General features: G+C 41.8%; 2 protein-coding genes across 3 annotated transcripts in view; one reads left to right on the top strand and one right to left on the bottom strand.

The window, feature by feature from the left end:
• The window catches only part of LOC148354796 (uncharacterized), an 85,706-nt gene that overhangs the window by 62,236 nt on the left and 10,819 nt on the right, over positions 1 to 12,651 (top strand). The gene's annotated exons all lie outside the window — the stretch shown is intronic.
• On the bottom strand, positions 7,380 to 11,865 carry loxl5a (lysyl oxidase-like 5a). Of its 2 annotated transcripts, none has more exons than XM_088349333.1 (7): positions 11,613 to 11,865; positions 10,791 to 11,210; positions 10,535 to 10,643; positions 8,864 to 9,001; positions 7,740 to 7,896; positions 7,567 to 7,662; positions 7,380 to 7,499 (listed from the first exon to the last, which is right to left on the bottom strand). In XM_088349333.1, exons 1-7 carry the CDS (start codon positions 11,863 to 11,865, stop codon positions 7,380 to 7,382), a joined length of 1,293 nt encoding a protein of 430 aa, XP_088205459.1. The 2 variants fall into 2 exon arrangements, with proteins under 2 accessions (XP_088205459.1, XP_088205461.1); XM_088349335.1 differs by having other exon boundaries at positions 10,791 to 11,228; positions 11,637 to 11,865.

Below are 12,651 nucleotides of genomic sequence, written 5' to 3'. Positions count from 1 at the left end.
AACCCAATCCTGTCAGTCCCCTGTTGTCAGTCCGTCTGAGAACCTCTGTTTATAAAAGGCAAGCCTTTTTCGACCCTGACTTCCGCCTGTCCCGTTTTTGGTCCCGTTTGTCTCCGGCTACGACTTGTTTTGATCCCGACCACATCTGCTCTCCCGTCTCGACTTACAACCCATTTTTGATCCCTACTACGTCTACTCTCCTGTCCTGGCTTACGACTCGTTTCCGACCCCGACCATGCATCCATGGCACCGCCATCGCACGCTACGGAAGATCCACTTCCTTGTTCGGATCACAATCCGAGTGCGAGAGCGACTTGCTTCCCGCGTTCAGCGAACACCGGAACGTGGGCACAGCCCTCCTCTTTCTTTCAATAAAACTTGTGGTAAATGTTACGCAATTGGGTCCTGTTTCCGATTTGGTCCTGACACTACCATTAACAGAGGAAACATATATTTTGCAGAGCCATAAATGTATCTGAAATCTACATATGCAATTTTTAATGTGCAATTTCTAGTCTTGCGTGTGTATTCATCAAGACATGATTTTAAGATCTTGAGTAAATCACAAATATATTTGTGGATCTAAACAATATGTGTGTGTGTCCATAAATCCGTCCCCATAAAGTTAATATGTAGCTTACATTTTCAGTTGCAGGAAGTTCTTGCCATAACAATTTACCACTGGAAAACGCTACCTTATTTTTTACATGGCCCATAATAAATGTCCATAACTGATACGTAATCCTTACACTAATACACATTTCATTGTCCTCTTTGACAATGCCATACAAATTAATGTAATCCGCCGTTATTCACGAAGGAAGAAGAAATTCAATGGCAAAGCAAAGCTACCACAGAGCAATGTCGGCGTCATTTTTAAGCAGACGTGTAACATTTCAAGCATTTACAAGAACTTCACCCACAATACACTTCACACTTTACCGATTCACACACACACACATACACACACTCACACACCAATGGCAGAGTCAGCCATGCAAGGCAACTACCTGCATATCGCAGGAATTAGGGGTTCAGTGTCTTGCCCAAGGACACTTTGACATTTTATAAAAAACTCATCCGTGTTATTTAAGCAAATACGTACATATTACCTACCTACTGTACCTAACAAACGAACAAACAAAGCCATATCCCCCAAATGGGAGGTTGCTAGAGTCAAGAACACACTCACATTCCCAAACATTGATTATAGTAGATAATCCAGTGATAAATATACTGGTAGGCACACACATTCATTAAAAATTCCTTTGTTTCGACGTGATTGAGTCTTGAAGTTCATTTATTCAAATAAAAATACAATCAAACATATTCTGTATGACCACAGAAAATAATAACACTCAACATTTGAATTAACCTTGTCATAAATATATGTACGGAAAAATCAGAATACTTATGTTTTGTTGTCAATATGTTTTTAAAGGTCATCTTTTTAAAATAGTTTGCTTTAATGGGTGTCATGACGTAGCAGTGGACCCAAATACGCAACATTTCACGCAATGCTTTATTAAGCAATCAGGGAAGTCACGACGAAAGGGAAAAGACAGGGATCTGGTGCTCGCTGGGCAGGAGGAGCAGGAAGCCCTTGCGAACAAAGCAGGTCGGGCAGCAGGGACGGCAGAACATAGCGTGATCATGGATCGGAACAAGTCGGGTAGCTAGGATGGGAGATTCAAGCGTGGTCGGAGATCGGAACAAGTCGGGTAGCTGGGACAGGAGAACGAAGCGTGGTTGGAGATCGGAGTAGGAAACAGGGGACGGAATCAGGAACAGAACAGGAGCCAGAGTCAGAAAGTGCTTGCCTTGCATGTGCTGAAATTCGCTGAGAGACTGACTAGGAGTGTACGGGAATGATGTGCTTAAATAGGGAGAGGGCTAATTAGGAAACGAGTGGCAGCTGGGGCTGAAAGAGTGAGCGCAGGTGAGGGCAATTAGCGGGCAAGTGACAGAATCGTGACAATGGGATTTTTTTTAACGTTTATCGTTTCGATGGTTATTTGAATGGTCAATTACTTTAAAAAAAACAATAACAAATATCTGTATTTACCAAGTATTAGAACTCAGTGTGTTTTATTGAAGATTACATATTTATTGTCAATAATCGAGTCACAAACAGATGGGCAAAAAATTACAATCGGCTTCCTTTATTGTTATCTTTGGATACAGCAGTACAGTGAATAAAAACATTTTTACGAGGGAATATTTTTTATTATATGTCACCTATGTCAAAATGACCAAATGTTGCCTGCCACATGGATTATATGTGGCACAGGAGATATTGCTGAGAGAAGCACAAGAGAAAAATTTGCTGTAGTTCTAAATATGTCTACTGGATATCACAATCAATCGGCGCCACTCGCAAAGCACTCACTGTAGCTGTATTTGCTGACTACCATTAATCAACCAGAGAACATTGAAGAAACCCATCCTAATGTTATTTTACTTAAAATACAAATTACAGACGTGCTATTTTAGTCAATACCAAAAATACAAAATTTCAAAAAATATATAGCACCTAGGTATCTCTGCAGACGTTTAAGGAGCTTTAGCTCTTTTCTATAATAGATAGGAAATCTGAAGTAAAGTCCCCATATTCAGGTAAATATTTTCAATAAAAAAACAAAAATCAGAAAGACTTTTAAATCATTAAATCAATCATTTAAATTTGTGTTTTGTCACTTACCAGTCTGAATGAGTTTCCCCCAGTTGAATAAAAATGTAGAAGAAATGAATTCAACTGCTGTTTTCCATTTTTTTTATAAATGTAAAATTTCTAAACACTACAATGGATTCAAACTTAGTAAAAGAAAAAAAATGTAAATAAATAAAAAATGCTTCAATTATCATTTAATAATCAGATTTTACATCCCTGAGTCATAATTTAATTGTGATCCCCCTAAAAGACCCCCAGCCTCCAGCTTAGGCAGACTTTTAATGCCATTAATAGCCTGTCCCCCATGAGAATTTTTTTCGACCAAATGGCCCCAAGCTAAAATGAGTTTGACACCCCTGCTTATTTTATATAAATTTGTGGAGGAAAATACTTTCAGATTGAGAATACATAATTTATCCATTTGGATATTCAAAAAAAGGATCTACGGTGAATAAAAATCCTTTTATAGAGCGGAATTTTTGAGTACACCTGTGTTTTTTCCTCACAGAAATAAAAAACACATCTTTGAACCGGGAATAACATGTCAGTGGTTTCCTCTTACCGGAAGAAACTTATTTGTTCATCCAGCAGCGTAGTTTCTCGACTGCAAACACACACAAAAAAAAAAGGTTTGGGGTCTGCAAATGCGTGCAGACGCAGTTTGGTCAATGGAGTTCATTTCCCAGACATTGAGCACACACTGGAAGTGTGACGGAAATGTCAGCATGTCTGCATGGTTTTGTGTAAGCAATAACATATTTATTAGTCGTCACCAGCACCAGAGGAAAGAAAAATCTTGCGACGGCATGGTTGGAACCATGGGCGTAACTAGCACGTTTTGTGGGGTGCTCAAGCACCCCCAATAGTTATAACATTTTTAAGGTTGTATTTTCCTTAATAAAGGATAAGATAGGCTTAAATATGATGAACACCGCTAGATACCATTTTATCAACGCAACTGCCTTTAAATGGTTGAGTCCATTTGATTCCTGGCACCGCTCTTGCCTCTCTCCACGCTCCTCTTTCACTCGGCTAGTGTTACGTTGAGAACATGTTACACTGTGGTTATATTGGACGACTATTTTACCAGCCAATACCATAACTCTGTTATCATCAACAGATGTTAGTCTTCATTTAAGCTGCAATTGAAAAGTTGAATGAATGGAAACTTTATTTCGAACATTATAAAATAAAAACAGGACAAAAACAATGACTCAACAACAAAAATAATGTTAACATAACATGTTCGAAAAGGGGTAGTAAGAAGCAGACGCTTATTCAATTATATCCAATCAAAAATGATCAGCTCAGCTTCATTGTTGTGTACGTGTCAACTATGTGTGTGGTCATCCACCCGGCCCCAGCATGGGTATTGGCAGTTTTTTTTTCAGTAAAAAAGCCCCATGTTCAGGTGGAAGTCCCTTACTTACAGTAATTATGAAGAAATACACAAAACAATGGGCATAACCAGCCCACAAATCCAACCCAAGCACCCCCAAAAATTTGCGTTTTTAAAACCTGTTTCTTTGATAAAGGACAGGATGAGCTTGAATATGATGAAAAACGCTAGCTTGAAAATGAAAAAAGGAAGAAAAAAAATAAGCAGAGAACAATGCAGCGTTGGAAATACTACACTGCCTTGAAATGGTTCATTCCATTTGATACCTTGCACCACCTTCGCCCGCTTTCTCCCTGCTCTTTTTTTTCTATCATGCCCCCACCCCTAGGAAGACATTTTTTGCTTTCTGAAAAGTTTGGACACCCCTGTAGTTGATACCTCCAACCTTGTCACGTCACTGTTGGGTCGCTTATTGTTTGACTGGGAGCCTCTTCTCTTAAAAACAGAATGCTGACGTACTGTACGTATTTGGCAGCATTGCTTCATCGGATCTGTGAAATGTCTCTCCTGCTTGCTATTTGGGGTGGAGAAGGAATGCTGACGGGCGGCTCCGTTCGGCCCCGAATGGTACTTCGGGCAGATGACGATCTCTCCTCTGCAAACATTCACGTGAGGGGGGAAAAAACGATGAGAAAGAGGTCTGGATAACACTTCCTGCATGTAAAAAAAATCAGATTCTTATCCCTTGGCAGGTAATTCAGCTAATTTTCAGTTTTTTAGTTTTAAGATTATTGAAAGATTGTGCATTTAAAACGGATGGTTTAGGGATGGAGCTAGCACGTCCGCGGCAAAGCTCTGAGGTCATAAGATCGAACTTTCCTGTGTGGAGTTTGCATGTTCTCTTCGTGCTTGCGTGGGTTTAATCCAGGCTTTTCGGTTTCCTTCCACATTCCAAAAACATGCATGTCAGGTTAATTGGCCGGTCCAAATTGTCCCTCGGTGTGAATGAGCGGGTGAGTTGTCCGTCTCTGTGTTCCCTGCAACTGGCTGGCAACCAGTTCAGGGTGTCCCCTGCCCACTGCCCAAAGATAGCTGGGATGGGCTCCAGGACCCCCGTGACCCTATTGAGGATAAGCGGTGCAGATAATGGATGGATGGATGTAAGATTGTGCATTTAAAACGGATAGTTTAGGGATGAAGGCAGCACGTCCGCGGCACAGTACTGAGGTCATGAGAGCAAACCTTCCTGTGTGGAGTTTGCATGTTCTCCCCGTGCTTACGTGAGTTTACTTCAGGCTCTCCGGTTTCCACCCACATACCAAAAACATGCATGTCAGGTTAATTGGCCGGTCCAAATTGTCCCTAGGTTTGAATGAGCAAGAGAGTTGTCTGTCTCTGTGTGCCCTGCCACTGGCTGGCAACCAGTTCAGGGTGTCCCCTGCCCACTGCCTGAGGATGGCTGGTATAGGCTCCAGCATCCCCGTGACCCTACTGAGGATAAACGATGCAGATGATGGATGGATGGATTGTGTTTATAGTTCACGTTGTCAACGTTTGTCTCTTAACATGCGTAGTCATACGTTACACCGATTTTTGTAACCAAGAATCAGCGATGCGCGTTATACATGAGTTATACACAATTGAATTCTTTCAATATAGCTAAATAAGAAAATACACACAAAATGGATAAATATTTACAAACTGTTGGTTGGGACAATTTGGCTTATTCAAGGATGTTTTCGTCATATTTTTTAAAAAACAAGAAACATTTAGCAATAAACTGCCAGTGGTATAAGAATTTATTTTTATAGTAAAAAAAAAAGAGTGGAGTTGGGTACGTACGTTGGCAATAATGCAAGTAATATTTGGTCTTTTTTGTTTGATACTCCATGGAGGGGGAAAGTCCTGACAATTGTACGTACCGGTACATACATACATTGGGGGGGGGACATTTAATGGGGGCCCTAGAAAATTTAGGGCCTAATTGCCTTAATTGCAAAGTGATAAAATAAGCCTACCCTCTCTTTCTAAAAAAATGACATAGCAAGCTAGATAATAGTATAGAATAGCACCAATATTAAATTATTTTCATACTTAAAGACTGATATTGGAAAATTCTAGCTTGTAAGTTAAGCCAAAGAAATTGAAGGCGGCGCTTTGCTTGCACTTTTTTCTTTTTTTAAACAAAAAGAAACATGGGCATAATACCATCTTATTTTCCCTTTGAACCAATCATGTTTTGTTCATACATAAGAGAAAGACCACAGAAAATTACACCCTTTTCAAAAGTTTTATTAAATAACAACAGCTCATACATTAAATGCACCTCTATAAATACATTTATCTGGGTTAAAAAAAAGACTTTTTAAATAATACATGCAAATACTTTTTTCATACACAAACTGGTAAACAACACATTCCATTCTTTCCCATTCAAAATAAAATCACATTATTTTTTTGTTTCACCACATAAAGCAAAACTAAGCATCATTATAAAAAACAATAATTTAAAATGTCAAAACATTGACAATAGCTACATTGTAGTGCTCAAAGAACTTCAGCAGCAGGACTATTGAACGTTGCCCAGGTCAGCTCCTGTAAAAAAAATTAACATTGATAATTTGCAAACTCGTCATCACAAATATAATCCCGAAACATGATTTGAACTGGTGTAAATTGCTAACTTTAGCTGCCAGGCGGAGAAGCCAATGAAAGGCCATTAAACGACTTAATATTTCTAGAACCAAGGCTTTATACAAAGTAGCTAACTATAACTTTAGCGGGAGGTCATAGCCTGTAGCCTAGTGATTAATGCAAATGGCTAGAGAAGAAAATAGTAAAAAAGAGTGGAAGGTGCCGGAATTACATATGTCAGCAACGTTTAGTTGCAATAGTATCTGTGGAAGGCGGGTGACACCAAAGGACGAAGAATTATTTATTTACACAGAGTAGCCAACAATAGCGTCAAGCGACAAGCCTTTGCTAGGGAGGGAAACCATGGAAAAAAGTCAAAGATGCCTGAATCAAGTGACTCGGCAAAACTTTAAGAGGAAGCAAGCTTTATTTATATGGAGCAGCTCACAACAATAACGGCTAGCAGCAAGCCATAAACTACAGCAAAGTGGCTAAAATGAGTGGCTGGAGAAGGAAAAAGTGTGGGGAAAAAAGATGCTGGAATGACAGGACTTGGCTACCAGCTGTGTTGAAGTTGTATCATATAATTACAAATTTCTAAACGTATGAGTCTTCAAAACAAAATGCTGTGTGAGATGTTCATGTGTTTTCATCAAAACTATTTTATCTAAATAAAATTATTTTCACACAAATAGGCGTCACGATATAATACCACTGGGGCTTTAAGCCTTCCCCTTACTTTGTGATCCTGCAGTTGGTCGCTTGCACGAAGCTTCCCGTGTAGCGGATCTCGCACTTGGCCACGTTGTTGGAGAAATCCGACTCCTCCACATTTTTATATGGGTTTACCGTCACCTGTGGTAGTCGTTTGAAATCCGTTAAAGTAGGCGAAGCTTTAGGCAACCTGTTTTATTTGTTCTACCTGGAGCGTGTAGTTGCCCGGCGGGACATCTGTGATGTCAATCCATTGGCAGTCGATATTGGCGTGGTATGTGTCATAGCAACTGGGACTTAGCCCCTGACGGGGAAATGAAGGACAAAAATCGGCATATTGCTTGGGTTTGTGCGTGATCGTTTCTGACGTGTTTCTTATACCTGCGTGTGAGCAGTGCAAGCAAAGCGTCTCCGTACGCCGCGGTCGCATGATGTGTCCTCCAAGCAAAAACTGGCCTTGTGACCCTCGGCCACTTTGCGCCCAGTGGAGGGATCGAGGAGGTCGTAGTTACTGAATGCTTCCATGCTGTGGTAGTGCCTGCAGGAATAATTAAACAATGGAAGTTAATTTCATAAGAAAATCGTCAATAAGGACAATCAAAGAGAGTAATATAAAGTTAAAAATAAATATGGCCCGGATCGACAGAATCTCCAGGCCCCTGTTCCATCCCTAAACGGGCTCCAGGCCCCTGTTTGGTCCCCGCGCTGTCTCCGGGGACCTGTTTGGTCCCTGTGCCCTCTCCAGGCCATTGTTCTTGCCACGTGCCATCTCCAGGCCACTGTTCCGTCCCCTCACCGTCCCCAGCCCTCTGATCCATGATTCGATGTCTCTAAGCCATCTGATCATGTGACTCAACGTCTCCGCGTCCATGTTTTGACGACTCGCTTTCCCCATGGCCCGTGTTCCGCCTGTGTGTTGTCTCCAGGCCCCTATTCTACCCCTTATGCTTTCTCTAGGCCCTGTGCCATTTTTAGGCCCATTTTCTATCCCTGTGCCATCTTAAGGCCTCTGTTTCAGCTTTTCACCAGCTCCAAACCCTTGCTTTCGGATCACGCTTACCCCAGGCCTCTGTTGTTGCCCCACAATATCTCCAGGCCCCTATTCTTGCAAATTGCCATCTGTAGGCCCTCTGTTCTGGCAACTCGCCATTTCCAGAGCCCTCATTTCAGCGACATACCATCTCAAGCCCCCCTCGTTCTGGCAACACCCCATCTCTAGGCCCTTGTTCTGTCCCTGTCCAATCTCCAGCCTCTTATTTAATTGACTTGCCATCCTCAGCCCTGTGTTCTGGCCCCACAATTCGCCCGGCCTCTGTTCTAGCCCCACGCTGTCTTCAGACCATTGTTCCGACGGCCTTCTGTCTCTATACTCCCTGTTATGGCAATTTGCCGTCTGTAGGCCCCTATTTCGGTTACTCATCGTGTCCAAGCCCTTATTCTACCCCAACACGTCTCTAGGATACCCGCCCCCCCCAAGATAACAACATTTCAACAAATGAGCTCACCGGTGGCAGCTGTGCCATTCCCATTCATGCCTGGGCTTCTTGGGAAGGAAGTCAACCGTTCCTTGGTTTTTCACACGTTGCGGGAACCTCAGAAGAACTCTGTAATCCAGGTCGCTCACACTTGGATGGTACGCAGACCTGCACGTCATTAAATGCGGTATCATGCACATGTTGCTGCTGTAAGAGGTTAGGAATGAGTCAACTTCGATCCCGCAGATGTCATGTCCAATTCATCGTGGTTCTCTTGGCTGCGGTAATCCGGTTTGTTTTACTTGGCAAACTGAGCTTTGCCGTAGTTCAACTGGAGTGCTGCTCGACTTCTGAGTGGGCAACGGGCCAGCATGTGTCATAAAGTGATGCAACTCAAGGGGAACAGCATGTTTTCTTCATTTTTTTACATCACAATTGATAAAACAGTTTAAGTGAGTAGTTACAGATTTTAAGCTGTTTTCACTCTCGAGGTAAAGGTTTGATGCTGCTTCAAGTCATGAGTTGAAACATGAATGAATAAATGAACGGAGTTTATTCAGGCACAGCACAAAAAACAGCATCAACCACTAGTTAATAAAAAGGAACAACAAAATATTTGCACACAAAAAATCTATTCAAAGTTTTGACTTAGCGTTCTTACTTTAAGCTGCTTAAATTCTGCAGTTAAAGGTTAGTAGTGCCTTTAACCTTTGAGTTAAAACACTATTACAGAAATGTCTCTGTTTTGATTAATTCTCAATCCAAAGCTTTAGAGCCACTTTAATTCTCCAGTTTAAAAAATTAAAGCTGCTTTAACTCTTCGGTGAAAACACATTAAAAGCATTAACTCAATTTAAATGCTTCAAATCGGCTTTAACTTTTCTACTTAAATCTTTAAATCGATTTGATTATAAAGGTGAAGGTTAAAATCTCCTTTACATTGTAAAGTTTAATTTTTAAAGCTGCTTTGAGTCATCAGTAGCGGCACGGTGGCATAGTTCTGAGGTCATGGGATCGAACCCTCCTGTGCGAAGTTTGCATGTTTTTCCCGTGCTTGCGTGAGTTTCCTCCGGGCACTCCGGTTTCCTCCCACATTCCAAATACATGCATGTCAGGCTAATTGGTCGGTCCAAATTGTCCCTAGGTCTGAATGAGCGAGTGAGTTGTCTGTCTCAGTGGGCCCTGCGACTGGCTGGCAACCAGTTCAGGGTGTCCCCTGCCCACTGCCCGGAGATAGCTGGGATGGGCTCCAGCACCCCCGCGACCCTACTGAGTATAAAGCGGTGCAGATCATGGATAGATGGATAGGTCATCAGTTCAAGAACAAGGCACCTTAAAATCTTAAACTTGAAGTATTAACTCAAAGTTAATGCTTTAAAACAGCATCATCTCTCGATTTGAAACTTTAAAAAATTTAATTCTCAAGTGAAAACTCCAGAGAAGTTTCAACGATTAATAAAAGGTTTAAAGTTGCCTTTGACTCTCGACTCAAAACCGATCCAAAGCATTAACTAAGATTTAATGCTTCAAAGCAGCTTTAAATTTTCATTCAAAGCTTTAATTATCAAGTGGAAGCTTCAGAGCAGCTTGAACTATCGAGTTAAAGGTTCAAAGCTGTCTTTACCCGAGTTAAAAATACTCTAATGCTTTAACTCAGAGATAATGCTTCAGATTTTCACTTAAAGGTAAAAAGAAGTGCACCTGGACAGGCAGTTCTCCTCGGCAGCACAGCGGAGTGCAAACATCTGCACTCGTTGGATGTAAGATGCAGCTTGGATGTAGTACGGGTCAGGAATCAAGTCAGGGAGACCTTCAGAAGACAAGAAAAACAAAAGCTTTATATCAATGATTTTAGGGTCTAAATACAGGCCAAAAAAAGACCAATAATAAACGGATCGATTTTGTTTCAAAGTTTGACCATCTCAGTGGCTCAGTGCGTCAGAAAAGATTGTCGTACCGTTATGGAAGAAGTTGGTACCATGACCCGGTCCTGGAATAACCAGTCTCCCAGGCAACCTGTTCCTTCTGTCCGGAGGGTAAACGTTATAAAAAACTGAATTCCTGTCCTGGTTTCTGGTTGTATCCCGCCGTGGCGTGGTAGTGTTCGTCGGAGTCCGTATTGATTCAGTCCTCTGTTGGGTATAATGGACCTCCACTACGTTTCTGTAAAGATTCGCCGGGGCTGCTGTTGTTTCGGTTTCAGGTCTGGCGTTTGGAATTTGTGTCACATGGTTGGAGCGCGGCGTTGGGTTCACTGGTCTGGATCCATTCGTTAAGTCTGAAGAGGAGCTCGGTCCATCTCCAGAGAACTCCTGATCGGTAAAAGTAGCTGTGTTTTTGGGAGACCACGCTTGGTCCCTTAGAACTAAATTCAGACCTGGATTGGTAGCATTGACTCGACCCTGATTAAGAGCATTGATTCGACCCGGTTCGGGAGCGTTGACCTGAATTGGATTGTTAACTCGAACGAGCTCAGTAGTGTTGGCCCGACCCTGATCAGAAGCGGTGACTAGACCCGGCCTGCGAGTGTTCACTCGACTCGGATTGTTGACTCTACCCTGATCAGGAGGGTTGACTTGCCCCGGGTGTTTAACCCGAACCAGATTGGTAGCGTTGACTCGACCCTGATCAGGAACAGTGACTCGACCCTGATTGGGAGCAGTGACTTGCCCCGGATTGTTGACTCGAACCAGATTTCGACCGTTGACTTGACCCGGTTCCAGAGCGTTGACTTGATTCAGATTGTTTACTCGAACCAGATCGGTAGCGTTGCCTCGACCCTGATCAGGAGTGGTGACTTGACCTGGATCCCCCGATGTTCTTCTTAAAAGAGGATCTCTGTTCATGGTAGTCAGCAGCAGCCGGGTTCGACTTGTGGACCTGGCAGGAGGTCGGTACTGAGTCCCCGTGCTTAATAAGCTGAAGACCTGTCCGTTGTTCTCCCACTGGTACCGGTGCTTCCATAGACTGGGTCGAGCGTGCAACAACGCAAGATCCATTAAACAAAACACCAAGAAGGCCAATTTCTCCATTTCTGGTTCGGTTCTTGTAACTTGTGCGAGGTCCTCCTGATGGAGTGGGAGTGGGCTACGAGGAGGACGGGTTATAAACTCACCAGACATTCTGTCACGGCTCCGTGACACATTTTGGGTCAATGTTTGTCCGGAGGTTATTATGAGTCACTCGACAGTCAACAAGCTAAGACCTCCACCAAGGAGGTGTTATGATTTAGAGCTACGGTGGGCAGCACACCCCAAATCAAATACTGTAGTTAGTTACAATGTTTTTATTCTTCAAAAATTCAGACAACATTCCTGGCAATGGACTACAGTATAGTAGTTTCAGAAGCCTTTCACAATAAGGAAGTGAATACTTCAGGAAAAGGACATTCTTTTCGATCCTTTTATTTTTTCATTACTATTTAGTACGTTTTACTGCTTTTCTGTGCGTTTTTTCGGTAACTTTTAAGTACATCTCATTACCAGATAGTACATTCTAACTCTGTTTGTAGTTTTTTAGTATTTCTGTGCACTTTTCAATATTGGGCTTTTTTAATGTTTATTTCATTTTAGGTTATGTAGTTCGCTTTTTACCTTAAAAAATAATTTTTGGGATTTGCTAAGTTTTTTTTTTACTTTTAGTACTTTTCATTATGGTTTAGTACTATTCAGTAATTCTTTTTGGTACTTTCTTCTTCTTTTTGTCGTTCATTTCTATATATTTGGTAGATTTTGGGATTGAAATACTTTAGTGTTTATTTTCTTTTCTAGTACTTTTGTGTACTTTTCCTTACGGTTTAGTACTTTATGAAATACGTT

Source organism: Urocampus carinirostris, chromosome 12 (genome assembly GCF_059441175.1).
Source record: "Urocampus carinirostris isolate Australia breed hairy pipefish chromosome 12, RoL_Ucar_1.0, whole genome shotgun sequence".
NCBI lineage: Eukaryota > Metazoa > Chordata > Actinopteri > Syngnathiformes > Syngnathidae > Urocampus > Urocampus carinirostris.
The sequence above is the reverse complement of the archived record's forward strand: the minus strand, read 5'-3'. Positions and strand labels throughout refer to the sequence as shown.